At 31.0% G+C, this 25,945-nt stretch overlaps 1 protein-coding gene across 1 annotated transcript; it reads left to right on the forward strand.

The window, feature by feature from the left end:
* The first annotated feature begins 825 nt into the window (after positions 1–825).
* Positions 826–25,117, forward strand: LOC107441942 (inactive pancreatic lipase-related protein 1). Its single transcript, XM_043050647.2, has 10 exons — positions 826–1,210; positions 3,400–3,596; positions 5,851–5,997; positions 8,530–8,638; positions 9,716–9,817; positions 9,898–10,017; positions 13,372–13,620; positions 16,578–16,719; positions 18,160–18,363; positions 24,884–25,117. Exons 1-10 carry the CDS (start codon positions 1,069–1,071, stop codon positions 24,978–24,980), a joined length of 1,509 nt encoding a protein of 502 aa, XP_042906581.1. The 5' UTR covers positions 826–1,068; the 3' UTR covers positions 24,981–25,117.
* Positions 25,118–25,945: the final 828 nt, after the last annotated feature.

The following is a 25,945-nucleotide window of genomic DNA, read 5'->3' on the forward strand; positions in this document are numbered from 1 at the left end:
CTACATTCATAGGTTTAGGGCGTAGTTGCCCAATGGCTGGAAAATCGAACTCTGGTCCAGAGGGGACGGGGTTTAATTCTAGATATACGATATACTGCTCACTGGGCAGTACCATGAGTACAGGGGTCTGAAGAAGTTCTACTTCTTACTTCGAATTATGTCTAAATTGAGAAAGTGGCCTTACATAATTCCGATGGCATGTCTTCGACGGAACTAAAAGCACCTAAAAGTACCTACATGTTCAGACTGTGCAATTTAGCATGTCAGAGTGCTCAATTTAAGGAACTGCTAATGCGCTGTCTCCATAGTTGAGGAATTAATTGTATTCCTCCTCCAAAAAAAGGCCTTAGAAATACTAGTAAAAACGATTTTTTTTTAAAAAAAAAGTGGTCAGCTGCTGCCTGATAAACTTTTCTCTAAAAAGTACTAATGCTTTTCAGTGAATTCGGGTTATGAACATGCAACCTTCTCTACCACCATACAAGCTTTAACTTTTTTCATTAACTTGCTACATTTTCATACTTTATTCGATCAAACAATAGTGTGTTATTAGCTTGTAAGTTTTGACAAATTTTCACGGCTTAGCAAGTTGAAATTACAACCATCTCTGAACCATTCTCAAACCTTAGACATTACCGCACCTGAGCTTTTTATTTATTTCTTCATAATTACACTTATATATGAAGTTTCGCTTGCACATTACAAAGATGACTTATAAGTGCATGTCAAGTTGAAGAACATACAACACAAGTAAGAGAAGACACGTCTAGGTCTACGGTGGGATTCAAACTGCCATTTCAACGCTATTGGCGAATCGGGGAGACAGCGTTTTGGCTCTGGAGAGCCTGCTGTCATTCAAGTCCTCCTTCCAGGCTAATTTTGCAAAAATAGGCAACCGGAAACTGCGTTTTCTACACTTTGAAATTCAATTCAGAACTTTTACCTTCATCGAGTACGGAACTTTGTGAAATTTATCGAAATTTTTAATGCATTTTAAGTGCTGTTGAACATTATATCCAGCTTAATATTAGTTCTCGATGTACTGTTGGAACTTTACTATCCATTAGTATGCGTTTTAATATGACAGCTATAGCGATACTGTGCCTACTTTTATTGGAGAGGTTCCTGGCTTCTGATATGGATGGTATAACCCAACCGGTTTTAAATGGACTTCGAACTCTTGAAAAAACTGCTACAAAACGCGACAAAGGTGAGATGATTTGGTTTTTATTGCAGTTTGTGATTTCCATTACAACGAGTGTTACTCGGGAATTTAAATTGAAGGTATTCAATTGAACCCTATTTTTCTCAAGTTGAAGTTACATTGTCAATAAAAAAGTTTAAGAATAGCAATACTATGGTTCATGTTATATTGATATTGCAGAAAAATTTATAAATATTATAATTTAATGGGCTCCAAGATTTTAAGCAATGTATTTTTCCCGATAATTCATGATTATTAAAAAAATTTATTTGTCTCAATTTGAGAAAAAGGAAATATTGCCATGAAATCTTATGAAGCTTTTTGAATGAACTTGAGAACAAATGGCACCAATTATATAATAAACGAGTTTGGGGACCGATAGAGCATTTTTATGAATTTTATAAATAAAGATGATTGATTGATATTATTTAAAAAGTTATGTGTTTAAGAGGTTATACATGTTATTTGTATGGTTAATGTAGCATTTGTGAAATTAATATAGTACTTACATAATTAATATTTTATTTATATCAGTAACTTCCATCCTTAATATGTATTTTCAAAATACTTGAATACAGAAATTTCAGAAATATTCCCATTACGGATTGTTGACTTAAAAGTTTGATTTTCAGATGAAACTCGAAAGTGTTGTAAATAGACGTCTGTCACATTACCTGCAATCAAACAAGTTTTTATGTTTTTAATACTAATCTCCATATTAATTTAAAAGATTTCAATGACGTTTTTTTACTGTCGGTTAAATATTAATTTATGATCGCTGACTTTTTTAAAAAAGAATTCTAAAAGTGTATATCTATTATGATGATTACAAACATTCCGTGTATGCATGATAGCACATACTTGCGTGTTTAAGAATGTACACGTTTAACAAGGGGCTTAAAATTAATACTTTAAAATAATTTATTAGTAAAATTGCTAAAGGATTTTTTTTTTTTTAAAATATTTATCTAGTTTACAAAATTACTTTGGTATTTGTTCAGATATTTAACCAATCAATAAAATACATTATGAAGTAACTATTTGCTTTAAATATTAAATCGAGTATTTATACACCATAAATTTTTAAATGAATAAATTAAGAATTACCGAAATTATTCACCGAACTAATTTATACAGATATATGAAAGCGGTGATAAACATCTTGTTCCCATGCATAAAAATTCCAAATCAAGCCAGTGAAATTTCCTCCTTAGATTTTGTTTTGGTTATGTACCAGACTTAGTTTATAACACCGATTAACTCGTTATTGCAAGAACGTTATTACGTTTGAGTTTGGCGTATAGCTTACTTCTCACTCTTGAAGCATCTAACTCTATATTCTGTTCAAACGTGAGATTCATGTTAAACAAGTTTTTATGTCAATAAAGTTATTTTTATTTATATGACGTAATTGACATTTTTACTTTTATCAGAAAAATTACGTTAGTTTTTAAAAAGTATTTTTTTAATAAATTTATTGTGATGTTCCTGATATCTTCTAGAATGATCTGCATTCTTTTCAAGATTTGTGTTTTAAAACATAGGATAGATCTACCTCTCTCTGCACTATCTTATACTGTAGATCAAAAATCAGAAACCATTGAAAACAAAGAAGGTTAAGTCACATTTTTTTATCTTAAAATTCCGTCTAGATTGATTTGATTAACCCTTTAATGGTTGCATGGTTTTGCAGGAAACTTTCTTAATATTTTTTTCATTCCGGAAAGTTAGATAAAACTAAGTGTATGCACAAAATATTTAATCATTTTTAATTTTTAGGCTCATTTTTAGATCACATATTTGATAAGAGCTTGACATCTAGTTTAAAATAAAATATCTCCAAACACATTACAACTAGTCTGGTTCTGCCATCTGGTGTATGGATTCAAAAATAAACTTGATTCCGGGCATAAAAAATACACTGTTTTAATAGTTTTGGCAAGTTACTTTTGAACTCTCCATCCCGGAAATATCAGGGGCACGATAAATAGAGGCCGAAACTTCGCCTAGTCACTTTGATCAAAGCGAAAAAAAGGGCTTAACAAGTACATTTCAAGTAATCCTATTAAACCTTGAAGAATGCATGTGTTCTATAAAATTCACTTCTTTAATCAAATGTTATTCAGAGTGCAAAGACTTTTTTTTTTAAAAAAAAAATACGTTTCATAATGCATGAGTATTTACTTTCTTTTCAGAGAATTTACCTCCCAGTAAGCATAAATCAAGTCGAAAATTCTCCAATTTTGATTTGTATACTCCAGATTTTAGAACGCAAGGGAAAAAACTAGATATGAGTGATCTGCGATCATTGCGGTATTTCAATCCTCGTCTCGAGACGAAAGTCATCATTCACGGATTTTTAGACAAAATAAGAATCGCCAAATGGATGCACGTGAGTATCAATCATATTATAGATCTCTATAGATCAACCTATTATTGCACAAATTATAAAAAAAAATATTAAAAAAAAAATCATCGAATAATTTCAATTCAAATGCTTAGATTTTCACGTATTAAGCGCAAATCTTAATGGTTCATAGGGTTGATTTTAAATACGCTGTTGAGAAATAAGAAACGAAAACGTATTTTCTAAGAATATAGCTTGTTTCTGACAGATTTGAATTTTTGACTATAGAGACGTAGAAGGCCGTAATAGCTTGGTTGGCAGGGCACTGGCCCATGTCCAAGTAGTGAATGGTGCATGTTAAATCAGACGAGTCACAAAGTCCCCCATGTTCCCATAACAAATCAAACCTCTGGGGGTGACTGATCCGGGAGTTTCCTTGTCTTCTGGATTCGTTCAAAATTACAAGGCTGCGCAGCTAAACATTAGTTGTCGTAAACCCAAAATCGGGCCGGCTGTTCAACGACGGATATAAAATTGTAATATATAGAAACTTAGAGAATAAATACCGGTCACCGTCTAATGATATGATCCGGGTTCAATTCCCAGCAATGGCAGGTCGATACGAATTCCACACCCAGCTAGCTCTGATCACAGTGCTGATGTAAAATATGCTCTGTGGTAGACGGATCATAGATTAGAGTCCAGTTGTCGTCGGGCTAACCATAAGAGGTTTTCGTGGTTTTCCTCCCCATGAAACAAAAATAGTTAGTTCCATGGTTAATTCCATCAAAAAAGTCCTCCATGATGGCAAATTTCTCCCAATACTTTATCCAGGAGTTCTTTTGTCTTCTGGGTTGGTTTCAAAATTACAAGGCTACGGAGTTGAACATTGGTCAAATTGAGTTGAGTGTTCAATGACGTTTATAAAATAAAATATGAAAGTAAAAGGGTGTTTCTACAATCTGGAAGAAAAGATACCAATAGTTTAATCATGATTTAAGAAAAAAGGGTTTTGTTATATTTTATATTTTAAAAACTACTCTTCTGAAATTTTGTTAATTTTTTTTTACTTTTCTCTTTAAAATTCGAATATCCTTAAGTTCAGGACTTTTTCAACTAATACAACTAATAAATAAAGAAAAAATTTTTTTTGGAATGGAATAATCTTTGACACAAGTTTTTCTGGACACAAGTGTGGACTCAAGTTTATGGACACAAGTTTTTCGATTCGTTTAAAAGTTCTCAAACTATGGTGAAATAAAATAAATGTATAGGGGGTCGATTCCTGGCCAAATCATTGGAATCACATCTTTCAGATTATGCGCACCTTCAATTTTCGATAATCGAGAAATCAGAATTCGTAAAAAAAAATTATTGATTTAGAGACCTTTCAAACCATAAAGATTGACATTTAATGCATAGAAATCCAATCATTAGAACAGATGTTATTCAGATTTTGTTTTTAGCTCAACTTACATCTTTTTCAACAATCTATAATATTAAATTGTTCTTGATTACCTGTCTTCAAGTTGATAATTTTAGATGTTAATTTCGATAATTTTTTAAGCATTAGATTTAACGTCTATGGAAATGACTGGCTCATAAGATTAAATCCTCTTAAAAACGTATGTAATTAAAAAAAAAAATTGAACTCATGATAGACTAGTTTTTGATGCTCGAAGATTTCGTAACTTAAAAATTAACCTAAATAATTAGACTGCTTAAGGTCAACCTTTCAAACCATAAAGATTGACATTTAATGCGTAGAAATCCTATAAATAGAACAGATGTTATTCAGATTTTTTTTTACTCAACTTACATCTTTTTAGCAATCTATATTAAAAAAGGTTTTGATTATCTGTCTTTAAGTTGATAATTTTTTAAGTTTTAGATTTAACGTCCATGGAAATGACTGGCTCATAAGATTAAATCTTCTTAAAAACGTATGTAATTACATTATTTTTTTTTTCAGCACATGAAAGAGGCGTTTTTGAATGAAGATTTCGTAACTTAAAAATTAACCTAATTATCTTCCTTAAGATCAATCTTTCAAATCATAAAGATTGACATTAAATGAGTAGAAATCATGTTATTCAGATTTTTTATTTGACTCTACTCTTTTTAACAAGTTATATTATAAAAAAGTTCTTGATTGCCTGCCTTTTAAGTTGATAATTTTAGATGATAATCGATAATTTTGATAATTTTTTAAGCTGTAGATTCAACTTCTATGGAAATGCCTGACTCGTAAGATTAAATCTTCTTAAAAACGTATCTAATTACATTATTTTTTTTCCAGCACATGAAAGACGAGTTTTTGATGCTCGATGATTTTAACGTGATTCTAGTGGATTGGAGCGTTGGGAATTTTCTACCTTATACTCAAGCTGCTGCAAATACGGCACAAACTGGAAATGAAATATCACAGCTATTGAATATATTAATTGTGAGTATAAATAATATAATCACCCTTAATATACACGGTTAGAAGAAATAAGTGATCATATTTGAAAGATTTGTCCTCGAAACTATTACACTTATTCTGCCGAGCAATTGAAAAATCAACATAAAAGGCAAAAAAATTCAAAATTGATATTTTCATATTTTTCATATATCATTGCAAAAAAATTTTTTTAAAAAAATAATCTTGTTTTATTAGTGTTTTGAAATTCTGTTTTAGAGTTCATAGCATTAGCAATAGAAGGAGAAAAATTGTCAACCCAATTTTCTCGGAATCGATCGTAAAGCATTTTCGTTGTTTTTTTTCAATTACACAGTAATATTATAATAGACACCGGGAATTAAAAGAAAAAAAAACATGCACCAATTTTTTTTGTTGGTTTTTTTGCTCTATGACAAGCTCTTAAATTTAACTTTTAGTTTGATGTTAACTTTCAGTTTAAAAAAAGTTTAACACTGAAAGTTAAATTTAAAGGTTTTTGTAAATTTAAAAGTTTTTGTAAACTTCCAATTTTTCCTAATGCGGCCCAATTTAGCCCTGTTTTTTAAAACTCTATCGCCAAGAAAATAAAGAAAAAAGGTTCATTGCTTTACTTTTGATGCAAAGTTATACTTTTAAACTATATAATTCAACAACTTGTTAAAAAGCTTGGCTATAAGACAGAAATAATTCGAAATATTTTGAAAGTTATTCAATTTTTTTACAAATCACCAATTTTTCAATATTTTTCTTAGATGAAAATTATCCAAATTAATGCCTAATTATTATTTATGGAAAATTTTTTGAGGAGGAGTTGGACAGAGTTGGAATAACATTTAAATATTATAAAAAAAATAAAATTAAATAATTCTTCGTGTGGACGTTTTGTACCATTTTTAGAATTAGCATAGAAATCACTGGTCGTAATAGTTATCGTAATAGTTATGAATTGCTAAAATGCGGAAATTAGGAAAATAGCATTTTTGTAAAATAGCGTTACTTCATGTAACGCCCAGAGCATTCGAAAAACAAAATTAAGTTCTTTTCGGTTTTGGTAGTTCCTAAACAGTGTCTTCGGAAATCAACCCCATAAGGAAGAAATCCTAATGTGTTAGGTTCGGGAATCTTGGTGGCCACGTGATTAAGGGTATAATACCTGTCATCCGCATACCTAAGATATTTTATAAACTACTGATGATGTAAATGCTACAAGAGCAAATGCGTTTATGCACATTTAACAATTGACAGTGTAAAAATACAAAAAACGAGGACCAGACTTAATTAAAAATATCTTGTCGTTTAATATAAGGGCAATTCGTCTGACATTTGTAACTATAAAAAAACTTGAACTATTTGTTCTTTTTTAAATTTCTTGTATCACTTATTTTTATTTTAATACTGTCGAAAATATAAATACATACAGTGTTCTATTTTATTATGGAATAGTTTAAAAGCAAAACTATTCCAAAATCGAAAACACTGTGGAATTTCCATCTACAACATACCGATTTCTACTTGTTGCCTGACATAAATCAGTTTTGACGACAAAAAAACTAATTTTTTAAAATTGTTTTTAATATTACATTGTTATATAAGCATAAATTATTCCTGCATTTGAAAGCGATGATAATAAGCGTTTCTCAGCAAACGATTACGTAAGCATTTTGAAATCCTTTTCTAACTTTCGATTTTGATTCTAACTTTTAAATTAAATAACTAAAGTAATAAACTGTTTAAAATGACTAGTTTTACCTTAATATGACACACTGATTTATACGTGTTGACCAGAAAGCAGTTTTGATTAAAAAGAAATTAGTTTTTAAAATTGTTTTGGTCAGATAAATAGATAAATTGTGTTTATAGAAACAGAAATTAATTTTGTATTTGACGCAAGAATTAAAAAAAATTTTGAGCAATTGATTACATACATATTCCAAAATCGTTTTCTAACTTTTAATTTAAATTCGATCTATAAATATAAATCTTTTCGATCTATAAAAACAAATTTTTTAATTTAGATAAAGTAATAAACTGTTCAAAATGACAATTTATACCTTAAAATAAGACACGCCAGCGTCCACTAGTTTGCTAGAGGAAACTCGTTTTGACAAGAAGTATGTATTTAAAATAGTTATTAACTCACAAATTAAGTTCATGAAGATAAATTATTCTTTGTATGTGAAAGTGCGATAATAAACTATCTACAGCAAACGATTACATGCGCATTTTAAAATCGTTTTCTATCTTTCAATTTAGATTAAATTTTTTTTTCAAGAGAATTTTATTGCAGACAGCTAACGAACTTCTATCTTAGATGACAGAAAAGGAAAAATGCTCATTATTCGATTTCGATAATTTTTTTTTGTAGATAATTCGTATTTTTAAAGCTCTTAAAACCGATTTTAAAAAGGTTTTTATAGTTTGCATAGCGAAACCTTCATTAACCTTACGTTTTTCTATCAAAATGTACACACTTAAAAATTATAATTCCCATAATATTTTAATAAAAATAGTAAAGCAGTTTTTATTTTACGTTAGAATAATTTCGGAGCTAAGCCAAGCCAGTTTCATTTAATTGGTCATAGTCTTGGATCCCACGTTGCAGGTTATGTTGGAGAAAGAATAAAAGGTTTAAAAAGAATAACAGGTAATGATTTGAATTATCAAATATCATTATTTCACTAGTTCTAAGATTATGATATTAGTTACTACAAAATTATTTTTTTAACTATAAGATAACAGTATTCTATTTTCGCATTTCTTTCAATTTTCGCAAATTTTTAAAATCGTTTAAATATTGTATTTTAACATGTAAAATTATATTCTTTAAAACGATGTAAACATTTGAGTACCTAACAATTCAAAACCACAATAATTTGTTAAAGTGCAAATTTCGTAAATTAAAATATCGCCTACTCTAATTAATTAGCATATATGAAATCATCACCTTATGATTGAGTCTAAATACGTCAAGCTCAAATCATTAGATCAAAAGTTATTCAGGGTTATTCGTTTTTTCTTGCGCACTGTACTATAAAATTAAAAATGAGCTCTTTATATACTTTCAGCATGAGCCGGAACTGAAGTATTTATTAATTTTAATTTATTATTTATACAAGAATCTTGAAGCCTGTTTTAAACAGTTGTGTATTTTTAGCAGGTTCGGATTCTGCAACTTCGCTTTGTACAGTTTTATTTTATTTTGTGACCGATTTGGAACCTAAAATTTGTTTGACACTGCTTAATTATTTCTGCACATTTTTTAAGCTGAACTGGGTCCTGTAACTTTGACATTTAGCTTTTTTGAACGATTCTTTTATTTTTTACAAGAATACCCCTGCTTGTTTAGCATTGCTGAATTGTTTATAGAATCGAGGTAGTTCTTCTAACCTACTATTTTTATAACTTTTTTTAAAAATAAGATAAGAAATAAGACTTGCAGCGCTATTTAACACTAATCGATTAGTCATGTTTTTTTAACAAAGTCAATTCCGTTAATCTGCTAAATACTGCTTAATTATTTATTCAGTTATTTAATAATGCTGAATCCTGCAATTTATTTAGCACAGTTTAATTATTTATATAATTTTTTTTTATTGGCGCTCTGCCGTGCAACCTGTTTACCACTGTTCAATTACACATTTATGTATTCAAAAAGCTCTGTTACTTGTTTGGTGCTATTAAAAAAATTATTCATTTATATGTATACATTTTGTTTAAACAGGACTGGATCCTGCAACCTATTTATTCAAGGATTTACCACCGCGAGAGAAACTAGATCCTTCTGATGCCCATTTCGTGGATGTTATTCACACCGATGCTGGGGGTATGCTGAAAAAAATTTAAATTTTCTTGAGCCGTTATAAATGATAACTTCTAAAATACTTTTTTTTCTCTTTCTGAAAGGTATTGGAATGGAGGAGTCATTGGGTCACGTGGATTTTTATCCGAATGGTGGCGAAATACAGCCCGGTTGCACAGCTTCGAATTCTTTGAAAGCTCTTCTAGAATTTGGAATTGTCGAAGGTACTTCGTTTAGATTAATATTTTAACTATTTCTTATCCTAACTGCTTTTTTCCATACTCTGTTAGAAATGTCGGAGAATATTAACACTTTCAGGACTTGCAGAAGAAAGAAGTGTTTCTCCAAAAACGCATTCTCTATATTTATATGTACGTAAAGAGCACCCACGGGAAGAGCACCCACGTGAAAAGCACCCACGCAAGGAGTTTCCACGCAAGGAGTTTCCACGCAAGGAGTTTCCACGCAAGGAGTTTCCACGCAACGAGTTTCCACGCAACGAGTTTCCACGCAACGAGTTTCCACGCAACGAGTCTCTAGGTAAAGAGCCTCTAGATCAAGAGTGTCCACATAAAGAGTAGCGACCTACTAATACTAGATATAATATGGAAGTACCATATTGAGATCACATCTGTGTTACCTTGGGCCGCTAGTGTAAGAAAGGCAAGTTTAATATGACACAGTTTACTATGAAGAAAGAATCGCGCAGTCACTGTTCTGAAAGGTTTATATAAAAATCTCGCGGAAATTTGCTATAACTTTATAAGGTGCCTGAATGAACCATGTAATCAGGCAAGTTAAATAATCCTGAATTTGATTGCATACTACCATGCTTCAACTTGAACTGAAACATAGTTTAACTACGTAAAAATTTGCTACAGCTTTAAAAGGTGTCAAATTGAAGGACATTATTGTACAAATTAAACCATTATATATTTGGTTACACGCTATTATGGTTCAACTTGAACAGAAAAACAGTTTAATTTAACCATGTAAAAATTAACTATACCATAAAATAGGATAATATCAACCATATCGTGCAAATTAAGCAGGCCTTTATTTGATTACACGTGAATATGGTTCAACTTGAACCGAAACAGAGTTGAACATACTGATAAGGTTGCGGCAAATTTGAGCCATATTATGACCCACACGATAATTGTCACAACGTTTGCTATTCCCTTAACACATATCAGTCCACCTGAAAATTCATCATTTCACAATCGCCAAACTCAAATAACGCAAAGTCACTAGTAGCCCAATGACGAAAAATTAATAATTTGTATATTGCATTATTTAATTTTTATATTAATAATTTGTATACTTATAAAATCCCGATAAAAGTTATAAACTAAGTTTTAATCTAAAGTTATAAGCGTGGTGGCAATGTAAAATAAAATGGCCATGGGTTACAAAATGAAACCGTATACAGTGCATCTGGTGGTCTTTTCCGTTCCTTTCTCAAAAACAGTAAGAGATATGGGGGGAAATGAATTACGAAGTTGAAGCGCATCATCAGGTAATACAAATAAGTACTTTGCAGACATTTAATACTAAAAGATAAGCTTTAGAAATACGAATTTATTATGCTTGCTAGCTATTTCCTACAATGTGATTCAACGAAAGTACTTTAGAAAAAACTTAGCAAAAGATAAACTTTGTTTTTAATGTATATTACATTATAGAAATTTGAAGATTACAAATGAAATCATCCAATAATGACAGTTTTTTTTTTCCTTTTCCCTTCTTGAAAAATGTACTTATTTATGTATACAATTCCGTACTTTCAAACTTAAGTTATAACTTTTAAAAAATTGAAGGCTTTTGGTAAAATTTTTAAAATAAGTTTCAATTTTTAAAACTTTATTTTAAGTTCGTAAATCATGAAATATTTTGTTTTAAAATTGTTTAGCTTAATGTTTTTTAAATATACCATATTTAATGTAAACATAAGTAAGAAATAAATTGAATGCATTTATATTGATAAATAAGAAATAGGTAATGCCTGAGCATTGAAGCGAAAGATGAATAACTTTATCTAAATTGCATATAAATTTTCTTCGGAACATTTTTTGAATATTTATAAGTCTAATTTAATAAATGATACGGGGTTGTTAATATTACCTGTTTACAAGTAAAAACAGAAACTAATTCGAAATAAATTGAATAAATGGATGCCTTTTAACAATTTAAGTGAAAGATTTTTAGAAGCTTTAAATAAATACACAACATCATAACTTAATGCTCAACAGAGCGTTTATTTAATCTGATTGAAAGCATGTTTATCCTGAGGTTATTTTTTAACCTGAGAAAATTTCGCTACGCCACCTAGCATAAAGATGTTAAAAACAATGAGAGAAAAAGTACAAAAATAGTTTATAAAAATGTGAAAGAGTACACTGTTCGAAAAGTTAGATCATATGAATCAAAAATAATGCGCTTTATCTAAATGAAATGCCCAGTTAATTTTTATGAAATTAGTTGACAAGATATTATGTTTCAACTTGTACGGAAACATGGTTTAATTTAAAATCTTAGAAAAGTATCTGAAAATTTGTGCTATATTATGCTTCAAGTAGCACATAAACACTGTTTAATTTTACTCCTCATGAAAGTTGCAGCAAATTTGTATCTTACTGTAGTTCAACGATCACACAGTTTGATTTCAAATCTTATGAAAGTATCAGCAAATTTGTGCCATATTATGGTTCAAGTAGCACAGAAACATTGTTTTATTTTACACCTTATGAAAGTTACAGCAAATTTGTATCTTACTGATCATACAGTTCGATTTCAAATCTTAAAGTTGCAGCAAATTTGTAACTTATTATGGTTCAAGCTATTGATATTATACCAATATTATACCATATTGATATTATACCATATTTGAACCAATTTTTCTAATATTGTGTCAGTAATTAATAATGTTAGTAAATTTAATATAAATTTAGGTATTATTAAGTAATTACTTATAATAAATTTTATCACTCATGATTATTCATCATCATCACTGATGATCACTCATAATAATCTATCTTTTTGGCTTTAAATTAATTTCCAATGTACGTTTTTTCTTTGTTCTTGAATGTTTTACTTCATGGTTGCGTGAAATCTTTTTTACATAAGCTTAGCATATGTCTTAAGTAACATGTTTTAAACATTTCAAATAAAGAGTTTGAAAGTGTATAATCACTATGTCAATTCAATATCACTACTCAAATATATCTCTATGTTTAAAAAAAAGTATGGAGTTTTAAATATTTCTACCAGACATTTTCCCTCCTAAGTTTATTAACATTCAGAACAACCTTAAAGAATCAGTTCAATGTAGAACTATTACTGTAAACCAGAAAACGGTGCAAATTTGAGGAAACCTTAACTGTCAAATTGACGGAACCTTAAGAAAAAAAATTTCGTTTAAATTGAACGTATCATGCAATAAAATTAAAGAGGTATGGTTGCATGATTTAAGTCCTCACAACATTAAGGTTACCACAAATTTGAACGATATTATGGTGCAAAAAGTCATTAATCAAATGTCAAAGCAGATGAAATTTGAACTCTTATTTTAATTCTAGGCGTTCGAAATATGATTTGCAGCCACATGAAGGCGTCACATTTATTTACTCACTCAATTAACGAACATCACTGTCAGATGATTGGTTATAAGTGCTCAGACTGGGAATCCTTCTCCAATGGTAAATGTGATTTCTGTGGTGTGGATGACGAAAATTGTGCTATTATGGGCTATCATGCTGACATGGAAAGAAATTACGCCAATGGAACAAAGTATTATCTCCTTACATCCGATACTGCGCCATATTGCGGTAAGTTCAATTTTTAGTCTTTAATGGAAGTTCAAAAAAATCACTTTATATAGAACTGTGGGATAGTAGTTATCGACAAAGTCAATCTTCATCTATGAAAAGGTACCCCAACATTATATAGAGTAAACATGTCTTATATACTAGTGAATTGGAAATGTATTTTTGTTGTGGTAGATACACTACAGTACTCCCTCACCAGAATTTTATCTGCGATGGAATTCGATGAACGGGCTGCCACAGGTTGATTCATTGCTTTTTTGTGAGAACCTGGTAGAGGTGTTTTAAGATCACCGTAGTTTTGGATACTGATCGTGAGAGCTGTATTAAGTTTACGTTCGTGGTCGCTCTTGTGTTTCCATTAGCAATCGAGTGTATAAAGGCCGACGGTGTGTGTGATAGAGACTGAGTAGCAACAGCGCTAGGAGGTGGACAACGTCGCAGTCACAAATAACAAATTAATTGTTTAATGCGAGCAATTAATCTTAATAGGCGTGTTCAAATCGAAGTGGTAGTTTCTGTCAAGGTAAGAGGTTTTTCATCACGTCCGAGTCACCAATGTGGGGATAGTAGTTATCGACAATGTCAACCTTCATCTATGAAAAGGTACCCCAACATAGTATCTAGTTAACATGTCTTAAATACTAGTGAATTGGAATTGTGTTTTTGTAGTGGTAGATGCACTACAGAACAAATGGCCCCGTAATGACCAACAATTATAAAAATATCACTTAGAGGAGAACGAACCGGGGGAAGTAAAAAATGGTAAATTTCTTTTTTAAGAAAGCGGACATATATTTTTTCTAGGTTTCAGAATTAAAGTACAAGGGCTGATGTTGTTTGATTAAAAAATTTTAAAAGTACGTCTTCCACAGCGAGGTTAAATATTCCAAACTTTGAACTTAAATCCAATATCTAAAGACCCCTTCATATATAGCAAATGTTACACAAATAACCAAAGATTTGAAGAAAAAATTACTTTTGTTTTAAGTCACGAAGGAGAATTGAATGCATTGTTTGCAGCGTTCTCCTCAGGAAACCAGATAATTATTTCCCAAAGATTACAGAATTACTTAGTTCAACAAATGGACTGCTTACTCAAAAAAATCTCAAAACGTCTTCAGTCGCTAGGTTTACTATTATATTTTATTTAATATTTTATAACCGTCGTTGAATAGCCGACCCCATTTTTGGGTTTACGACTACTAATGTTCAACTGCCCAGCCTTGAAATTTTGAACCTTATCCAGAAGACAAGAGACCTCCTGGATCAAGTATTGGGAGAAATGTACCTTCGTGGGGGATTTTTGATGGAACTAATCCACATTTGCATGGAGAGGAAAACCACGAAAACTTACCACGGTTAGCTCGACGGCAAGGGGACTCTGACCCATGATCCGTCTACCACTCAGGATATTTCACGCCAGCACAATGGTCGGTGCAAGCCAGATGCCGATTCGTATCGACCAGCCATCACAGGGATTCGAACCCGGCTCACCTCATTGGAAGTCGAACGCTCTATTCTCTGATCCATCACGGCTCGTTTACTACTATGATAATATTTAGTTATAATAGTAAACCTAGCGGTCTACTTTTTAACTATAATAAGCAGGAGGGTCCTTTAATTTTGTCCTTAGACCAGACCACGATGTTTCTGCATTTAGTGGTTGCTTTGAAAAGAAAGTTTAAACCTTTTCTTTCAGTTTACAGTGCTATGTGATAAGTCTTTGTAACCAATATTGAAACTGGTTAGAAAATGTTCCAGGTTTCTTCAAACTTTACATTTCTATCTTCCACGTTTCTATAATTTATTTCTCAAATTGTTGATAATTTTTAGAACACGCAATATTTTAAGGGATAATATTTTAAATTTAAGTTATGTATTTTAAAATTTCATTTTCAATATAAATTCAAGTTTTAACGCATTTTCAAATTAAAGTGTTTAGTTTTAAATTAGTTGTTAGAACTTTATGTTAAAAACAATGAATTTAATTTTAAATTTTCTTATTTCAGACTATACTTCGAATAGTACAATGCACAGAATAAAAAAGAGAAAGCAACTTTTGATCTAGTAATTCAATTTTCATATTTTATGATGAATAAGATATATTCCAGATAGATTTCCATATTCTAATATTCTAAGATGAAGTATTAACTTTAAAAATGATAGTTAATGCATGCGAATGATACTTTAAAAATCGGATACAGAAACGTACTTTATCTTAATAAACCTTCCTTTTTTTTAAAATAGTTTTTTTTTTAAATTCTTAACCATCAAAATATTTCTATGATACCAATAGTTTAAGCGGGAGAAAGGTTAAAAATTTAGGTCCCTTACAAATTTTTCACTATTTTTACGCTGAATAGTTTCAAAATAGAATTTATCTAAAACCATTTAATCGATTCCAAATTTTGAATAACGCTAAAAATGATACAAAAATGTATTTAACTTACAATTTTTCGACCATTATCAAATAATTTAAAAAAAAATAGCTTTTTAGATGGAATTATGAGTACAATAATCTTTCGGTTTGTTTAAAAGCTTGTTGAGATATAGCAAAGTACGCAAAAGGAGAAATTAATATTTAGATACCTAAAGTTTTGAACCCCCTATTCTAATGGTCAAAAATCCGAATATTGAGAGGCATGTAATTTCAGAGAAAGTGTTTTTTTTTGTATCTGATTTAGTAACTTAAAAAATAGCGCCTGGACTAATTAATCGGATTTAGCTCATGCAAAATCCGTTTATTTGTATAAAAGTTTTTCACGTAGTGCTCATTGCTATTAAGTTCAATTTATTACTTGAGTATTCTATTTCTTTTCTATTCTATTTCTTTTCTATTCTATTTCTTTTCTATTCTATTTCTTTTCTATTCTATTTCTTTTCTATTCTATTTCTTTTCTATTCTATTTCTGTGAAACTATTGTATTCTTCTATGAAACTATTCTATTTCTTTTTAGGGTTTGAGTATAAAATAACATTATTTGAAGAAGAAAACAAAAATGTTTCCAAGAGTAATAAGAAAAAGTGGGGTAGCATGGATATATTAAACATTTTCCTCTACGGGAGTAACGGAAATGCTGAATTTAAAATTGAAGGAAAGTAAGTAAATTTATTTTATCAATCAAGCACAATCAAGTTATGGCTATTTAATAAATATTTCCTTACATAGAAGCTAACACAAAATTTAATTAAAAGAAGAAATATACATATATATAAATTTTTTTTTAATTTTTTTTCTCCAGTTATTTATATATTTTTCTTAAATTTCCAATGAGCTGCACAAGTGCGCACACATGAGCAGACCTAGTACGTTCTCCAGAAGTGGTATCCACTTCTTCAGGACCACCACAATGGGTGAGATACCTTTGGCAGTGTTAATTTGGACGTCTAGTTTCTGCCACACTAGATGGCAGCACCGAGAATCTCATTCAGAAAGAAGAAAATATTGACACTTAGTATATAAAAAATAAATTCCACCTAACATAATAATCTGTATATTGGTTGTTCAGAAGAAAATATTAAGACTTAATATACAAATTATTATGTTAGGTGGAATTTATTTTTTTAAAAAATTGATTGTTAGAAGTTAGTTCAGACTGCCGACTAGAAAAAAACGATATTTTAATTCGTTTTCCAAATAACCTTTTAATCCCATTTATTAAAAAAAAATAAGCAAAAGGTCATTAATTTGTAAAAAATATTTTTATTTTCTTATTGATAAACTATGTAATGAAGGAATTGTCATCAATAATATTCATACTAAGGAGCAATCGTTTTAAAAGAAAAACAAAAAATCCTAAAATTCTTTGTCTTACTTGTATTGTCCGAAATTCTGGCATTGTATACAATTCTTGACATTTTTGCGTAAAGAATGAAATAAGCAAATTTTTATTTGCAGCACCTAGGCATAGTATAAAATTACGTACGGTCTCTAGGTAAATTGATTTGACGAATATAAATCTCTGAGGGGAAAAAAACAGTACAATATTTTGTAACAGCTTTCTCAACAAAAACAAGAGTTGATGATTAAGGAAATATGACATTTAAGCAGTTTATTTGGTTACTGTAAATAATATCTCATTAGGAAAACATCATTGTAGGATATACCGGGCTGTAAACTGGTTTAAACTGTTAAGCTTTACTCGGATTTTTATTATTGCATGGCAATTGTTAAAAATTTGCATTCCTGATTGAATTAAATTAAATTAAATATGAATCTACTTATTGCATTAAAAATTATATTTAGTTGATATTAATAAATCATAATCATACTAATTAAAAATATGAAATTATTTTAAGTATCACCATTCCCATTTGCGTGATCACATATAAATAATGGAGTAATCCTTCGCTCACGACCTTATATATGAAAAGGGCCTTTCTGTTTTTGGCAGCGCAAGAACAGGTTAAGCTGGATATATAAAATTTTATTTTTACTGTTACTGTTGCCTAAGAAATTAATATTTCAATAAAATTTCTATTGTCAGAACAAATTTTATTGCATCTTTATTTGGCTTTTAATATGTTTATTCATTTCAGAAAGAGCGGTTGGCACGAGAGTCATATAGTGTTCAGCAGTTCCTTTCTTGGCGAAATATTTGGCGCCGTCATACGCTGGGAAAAGAAACCGATGTCAAGGGCCAAAGGTGTAATGGACGTCGTTTCTAAAGTGATTAAAAATGATTCCAACAAACCTTTCTTTAAGAAGATGAACGTCTTCCCTTTAAAGTCTTACACTCGATGGTAAGAATTAATTTTTAAGGAATTGCAGAATTTATATTGGGTCGTAAAAAAATGCTTTACCCATTTGAAAAATGGATGTTTAGGGTTTGATGGCGTGTGCACCTATTTGGACGTTATCACATTTTTCAACTGTGTTTAAGAGTAATAGTAAACAGTGCGCATGCGTCGTCATTGCATGCGTTGCTATGGCGACAGCTGCTGTTTGATATTTATTTTTTATAATTCTCTTATTTCACTTTTAATTTTGTTATGCAATAAGTTGGTGAGTTTATGTTTGAGATATGGGACCAGAGAGATCCTATAAATACTTCTTGAGTTGTGAATAAAAGAGAATTTCGTCATTTGAACGATATTTTTGTTTTTATTGTTTTAATTAAGAATCAGAAGTTTTCGAACCTACAGGTCAAGCTGGATAGTTTTCAATACTAATTCAGGTGAATATCGCAAATAAAGAGGGTTAAAAAAAATTATGCAGCAACCACTTTGCCGATGGGTAACCTGTGATCACCTTTCGGTGATCAAAAAAATTTTTTTTTAAATTTCTGACGTCATTGCTCAAGTGATAATAGTTACTGGTATTGTGGTAACAGTTACTGGTGGTAATAAGTACCTAATATACTAGTAATAGTTTTAAACGGCTTTTCTAGACAGAATTGTACCTTACTTTTCTCTATTGTTTTATTAGATCATAAAATGCCATCCACAAAAAAAAAGTCTGATTTAAGAGAAAAAACTAATTAAATTCGAAAAGCAATGATCTGCAATAATTCGGAGGGAGGGAAGTTTTGATTATTTTTCATTGCAAATTTTTCATTCATAATTCGAAATTTTGATTATTTTTCATTGTATACTTCTAGACCTTACACTACGGAGTACAGGAGGGCGGAACTGTTTTGCCCGGAAACTATTTAACGTAATCGAGAGCTCACGAACGACGCAGGGGGTATTTCGGCCTATCTTCAAATACCAATTTACTGACAGGATGTGTTGGCGCGAACTCTAGAACAATAACGAATCGCTAAATTCGCTTATTTGGAGATTTTCTCCTAAATGCATACATTTTCATTAAAGATGTAGTTGAAATTGCCAATTAATTGGTTACGGTAATTTTCAATTACGGTTTTACGGAGACTTTATATTTTATTGTATGACCGTCAGTTAACAGCCGACCCAATTTTTGGGCTTAAGACTACTAATGTTCAACTCCGTTGCCTTGTAATTTTGAACCCAATCCAGAAGACAAGTGAACTCCTGGATCAAGTAATGGGGAAAATTTGTCTTCGTTGAGAACTTTTTGATGGAACATTTGCCGCATTTGCATTACATGGAGAGGAAAACCACGAAAATCTCCCACGGTTAGCCTGACGGCAAGAGGACTCTAACCAATGATCAGTCTACCACTGAGGACATTTTACGTCAGCACTGCGGTCGGTGGAAGCCGGATGCGGAATTCGTATCAACCGCAATCGCTTGATTCGAACTCGTTTCTCCTCATTGGAAGGCAAGCGCTCCATCCCCTGAGCCACCGCGTCTCTTTAATAGGAATTGTCAGCATCATGGGTATTCGAATTGGCACCACAACGCAAGTTTTTGAAAAAGGCGCAACGCAGATCGCCTAGTACGCTGGGAGCACCGTGCGTATACCTCCAGCAAAGAAGCCAGACTACGGTTGGAAAATATAATCATCGAATATTATCCAAAATTTAGATTTTTTATATACGTTTAAATGCCCCTAAAAGATCTATTTTTGTTAAACGTTTTTCAAATGACTACCATTTTTATAAATGACATTTTGTCAGATTTGTTTCGGTTTTTAACCATAGCTACACTGATACATAATCGTTAAATTTTTGGTTTTGTATATCTCAGAATATACAGTACGGTGATCGAGCTATGCCTCTCAGTGCTCGGCGTGTACTGCCATCTTTGCAATAATTTTTACACGTTAAGTTATTATTACGGGTTGGAAAATTTTAATTGTAGCGGAAAGATGACGAAGTATAAACATGAAACAAATACACAACTTATCCTTAAATTGCATTGAAAACAAAAGTGAGAAAATGAAACTTAAATTAAACCTCTAGGCCAGAAAACCATCTTAAGAGGCATTTTCTCTCTTTTTTATTAGGTTTATAAATTGGTCAAAAAATACTATGCATTTAAAAAAACAGCTTACTTGCTTCACGAATTTTTTTTTTTTTTTAATTAGAATTTATATCCGTCTCTGAGAGATTATATCGCGAATAAGCAATTTTTTACGCCAAAATCTACCGGAGATGAACTCTTAACTGCTCAGTGCTTCAAAATGTAAGCTTGCATTTGGAAAATTTTGACACATATGCACTAATTGTTTTAAAAACAGGCATTTTACACGGAATTACTTCCAGAACGATAAACTCTTTCAAAAATTAGTACAAATAATTTAACTCACTACATTACATTCCCATTGAATATATGAAGTCTTTTTTTCACATAAACAAGTGAAAAACTTTGTAACTGAAGCTTAGAGGACCAGATCGGTTTCTGGAATACTGAATTCCAAACATTTATATAAATTTAGTTATCAAAAGTTCGCGTAATTTGCGAAATTTCTCATTTAAATTATAATCTTTCTTAAGATAAAGGTTTCATAATCCAAAAGCTCTCCTTGGCGTTCGAGTAATTTATACCTTGACATTAAGTACGCAATATCTATTACATTTAGTACAGTGTAACCGCTTCCGGCTCTTATGCTGAAACTCAAATTTTTGTTCTTAATTCAGTTAATCGTTTGCTATAGCCAAGTTTTAATGTGCAAATTTGATTTTTTAATTTTCAAGTAACAAGTTTAATGTTAATGTTGATTTTTAATGTCAAGTTTTAATGAAGTTTTAAACTAAAAGTTGGATATATATTTATGTATGCATCATATCATGAATATTAAATGAATTTCATGAATCATGAATTTCAAATGCTTTTTTCAATATACGATAGGAGGGGTCAGGGAAATTTCAGTCATAGATAAAATAAATAGGAAATTTGTCATAGATAAACAGGAAATTTTAGTCATAGATAAAATAAAATTAAAACGTATGTCAAAAAATTTTCGAAGGACGTAGTGGGAATTTTCGAAAGTAATGGAAAGAAGGCGATGCACTCTATTTTTTTAATTTAAGATTTGCCTAAATTTATTTCTCTTTAGAAATATTTACTCCATTATTGATCTAATACTACCATTTTTTGATAATCAATTATTTACAGCAAATAACAGAAAACGGCCGGGATAGCCTGGTTGGTAGGGCACTGGGCCCATGTCCAAGAGGTCGTGGTTTCGATCCCCGTCAGTCGAAGTAATGGTGACTGGTATACGCTAAATCTGTGGAGTCACAAAGTCCTCCGTGTTCCTATAACAAATTATGCCTCTGGGGTTACTGATCCAGGAGTTTCTTTGTCTTTTAGATTGGTTTAAAATTACAAAGCTGGGGAATTGAACATTAGTAGTCGTAAACCCAAAATTGGCTCGGCTGTTCAACGACGGTTATAAAATAAAATAACAGAAAAATTTTTTTGTCATTTGGCTGTTGACGTTTGTCAGTGAAATGGTGAACTCTCACCATGCAAACGGACATGCGTTAAAATGTTTTCTCTTTTTTTTTAATCAAAAATTTTCAAAAATTGAAAAAGCTTCAAAACTTTTTATTTTCTTTTTTAGCTTTGAGTCTGCTTATTTTTGAAGAAAAGTAATCAAAATTTTGATTGACGCACGAAATTTAAGCATTCTAATCAGTCGGAAAAGTGACCAACACTTAGGTTGATGCTAGATTCTTTTTCACGGTAAAATATCGACAAATTTGGAATCGGGAAATCAGAAACGCGTGAAACTTATATTGTCCAACAATACGGATGCTCTAGTAAATATATGAGCGTTTTAACTCACTGGTCAATTAATTATCTGCGAAAGAATTGCCTCATCTGTAATTGAATTGTTAGTGAAAAACGATTTTTACTTTGGTTGCTTCAAATTTCCAACCAATGTCAAGTTGTGAAACCACACTGATTGAATATTAACATTTTCATTTTTATTAAGTAAACTTTAATTAATCAATATAATCATTTAACTTTTATTTCTTATCTTTGGTTGCCATATTAAGTAAACATTTTACGGAAAATGTTTCTTGTGCAAGCCCAACTCGCCTACCTTGTCCTTATGAGCTAAATCTGGAAGTTCGTTTAACAAGAGAGCACCGCATAGGTGAAAGTGCAACGTAGCTCAGAGTCCACTGGCATTACCATTCACCCTTGAGACCACTTTCAGAATTTAGAGATAAATCTGTAGGGGAAGGAAATTTTCTCCAGATCTCTGTACTTATAATACTGCTCTGCTACTGACAGCGAGACTATAGATTCCATAGATTTTATGAGCAAGTATATCGCATGAATTTGGTGGATCTTAGTGACTTTGAGAATCGAAATCTTTCCCTTCCTGACAGGAGTAACGATGGCTACCGCGGCCTATGAAAAATAGTGTTTATTTGTAACTTACCACCTTAATAAAATTTTAATTAGTACATTTTTAGAATAATTTTTTAATCACTACAATTTTAGATCAATTTTTAATTAGCACAATTTTTTAAAATACTTTTTCAATTAGTGTAGTTTTTAAAACTTGTTGAAACACGCCAATTTTGTTTTGGAAGGACACATTTATGCACCTTAATTAATCAACATCTAAAACAAAAATGGGGTAATAGTCGGCGATATTAAATTTTTTCTACTCCGTGGTCCGTATGAACCAAGAGATTGGTGACTTCAGCTCAAAAACTAGTCGGAAAAAGTTAGAAATTTTGATTGCGAGATTTTATGCCAGCGAGTCTGTTCTAAAATGGCTGCAAAAACAGTTTTTGTTATACAAATAGATTTTAAAGACAATTTCCTTCATTGAAAATACGCTATCGTTCCCCATTAAGGGATTAAACGGTCAATTACGTACTACTTTAGAACTTTCCTCTTTTGTTTCAACACAATAAGGAGAAGAATTGCGACTTGAATAGCCTATCATTATTTTCTTATTTTAACAATCGTGTTTTTCATACTTTCATCACTTTTATTTTAAATAAAATCTCTTTAAATGATTGAAAAATATCTAATTTAAGTACCATTGAAACAATGTGCCCATTTTGTAATTCGAGTTAGAAATTAAATATTTCAATAGAGAGACAGCTCGTTAGAATGATTTAAAATATTTAAAATTCTTATTTTGATAATATTTTTTGGGTTAAAAATATTCAAAGTAACCATAAATTGTGTATAAATTTTCATTTTATATTTTTGTAGATAATACTACTGCATATTACCCATTCAATTGGAATTTTTGCACTGCTTATAATTTATTTTTAAGGCATTGACATGTAAAGAGTGAAGCCAAGAGAGCAACGGTCCCTAGCATCCACCTTAAGGTGGACATCTAATTGGCGACAAGGAAAACTAAAACTTAAAATCTATTTCTATCATATATATCAAAAATTAAATTTTTTAACTGGTAAATATTAAACGCAAAGAAAATATTTTATGGAGGCTTTATTTTAAAAAAAATAATGACGAAATTTTTGGATGGTGTTTACATAATTATATAACTTACAAACTGATTTTTTTTTATAAACAACGATCTTTAAGAAAAATAACAGTAATTAATGAGCTTTGGTGGGGGAAGCGAGCAGGGGGTTGATTCTCTAAGAAATCCCTATGATTGAATTTCTATTCGTATTGGACAATGAATGACTTCGGACTCCTCTTAATGAAGTCTGTCCAGCAGTGGACTGATCGTTAAGGCACGGTTCCCAGCAGATCACCGAAGTCAAGCATTATTGACTGCGGTCAGTGTGCAGGTGGTTAACCACTTAGAACAGTATGCGTAGGGTCCGAGGGTGTGTGGTATTAGTCCTCGTTAAACTGTTCTACCGTAAAGTGCTAGACTTCGCGCAGAACCAAAGTGAGGGTGACATCCCCTCTGCAGAGGGTCAAAATTGCGATGGCATGTCATCCTCAGAGATGTTTCCCAAACCGTCGCCAATAGCCCATTGTGCAAAACAAGTGCAATATAAATGAACTACAACAACGAATTCANGATGAATGACTTCTGACTCCTCTTAATGAAGTCTGTCCAGCAGTGGACTGATCGTTAAGACGCGGTTCCCAGCAGATCACCGAAGTCAAGCATTACTGACTGCGGTCATTGCGCAGGTGGGTAACCACTTGGATCAGTCTGCGTAGGGTCCGAGGGTGTGTGGTATTAGTCTTTAAACTGTTACACCGTGAAGTGCTAGACTTGGCGCAGAACCAAAGGGCAGATGCCATCCCCTCTGCAGAGGATCAAAATTGCGATGGCATGTCTTCCTCAGAGATGTTTCCCAAACTGTCGCCAATAGCCTATTGTGCAGCTATAGTGCGATATAAATGAACTACAACAACGAATTCAATGAAGTCTTGAATAATAGCTTGCATTTTCTGTTTATTGTTGCAAAAATAATTTTTGTTTTCACAGGCAAATTTCACCGATTATTTTTGAGTTGTGCCCACGTCCAGATGCATCAGATGACAGAAGTCAACAAGGGGCGATGTTTAGCAACGAGTATTGTTGAATATTTTTTCCGGTGGAATTTGCTTTACTTAAGAATTGGTTTTTAAAGAGTCTTAAAATTTTCAATGTATTTTCAAATTTGAGATTCTACTTTTATTGAATAGTTTATATTTTAAATAAAGTTTTATTTTTACGAAAGCGTGAGTTTGTTTTTAAAGATTGTCCCAGTCATTATTTTCAAATATTAAAATTTTGGAAACTATTGTGTCTAAATTTAAACAGCAATCCATTTTAAAGGATTTATTTGTGTGATGAAATTGAAGCAAAATTTGAATTTATACAATAAAATGTTGCCAATGAAAGAAAAATATTTTGCACAGCCTATAATACAGGGTTGAAATTGCGGATGCTACATTAATCATTAAAAGTTAAGATCACTAATTTTCAACACAACTAATTCTTTCACTTGGTAGATTATTAAATAAAAATACACGAACTAATTTTCATTATAAGTACACCATATTAAAGATTAGCGTAATAGTTTCACTTGCTAAACTTTTCAAAAGTAAGAGATCACAAGTTTTCATTCCAAATTTTGCTTGCTAAAATAATCATAAAAAGTGAATGGTCTCCAAATTTTCATAAAACATCACATGCAAGGCTGTCATAAGTGAAAAAATCATTTAGTGCAATTAAAAATACTTTGAGAGTCGGCAGTAGTAGTCTTAAGTACAAAATCACTAAACTCGTTGAAAATAATTTTACATTCAAGACTTGTTATCAAAAGTATAAAATGTTCACAATTTCGCATGTTAGATTGGTAAAAACGAGTGCAATATCACTACATTCTATAAAAAATATTGCATTCAGGACTATGCATTAAAAAAAAGATCACTAATTTCCATTAAAATAATTTTACACTTAGGAACTTAGGACTAGACATCAAAAATACAAGATGACTTATTTCCATTAGAAATTTAATATTCAGGGCTAGACATCAAAAATACAAGATTATTAACTTCCATT

The sequence above is a fragment of the Parasteatoda tepidariorum genome, chromosome 6 (genome assembly GCF_043381705.1).
Source record: "Parasteatoda tepidariorum isolate YZ-2023 chromosome 6, CAS_Ptep_4.0, whole genome shotgun sequence".
Classification (NCBI taxonomy): Eukaryota; Metazoa; Arthropoda; class Arachnida; order Araneae; family Theridiidae; genus Parasteatoda; species Parasteatoda tepidariorum.

Excerpts from the sequence above, each read along its gene's own strand:
- LOC107441942 (XM_043050647.2), top strand. The coding sequence starts at position 1,069 with ATGCGTTTTAATATGACAGCTATAGCGATACTGTGCCTACTTTTATTG. Across the intron at positions 8,639-9,715 it reads AGGTTTAAAAAGAATAACAG|GACTGGATCCTGCAACCTAT; the intron begins GTAATGATTTGA and ends TTGTTTAAACAG. Across the intron at positions 18,364-24,883 it reads TTAAAGTCTTACACTCGATG|GCAAATTTCACCGATTATTT; the intron begins GTAAGAATTAAT and ends TTGTTTTCACAG.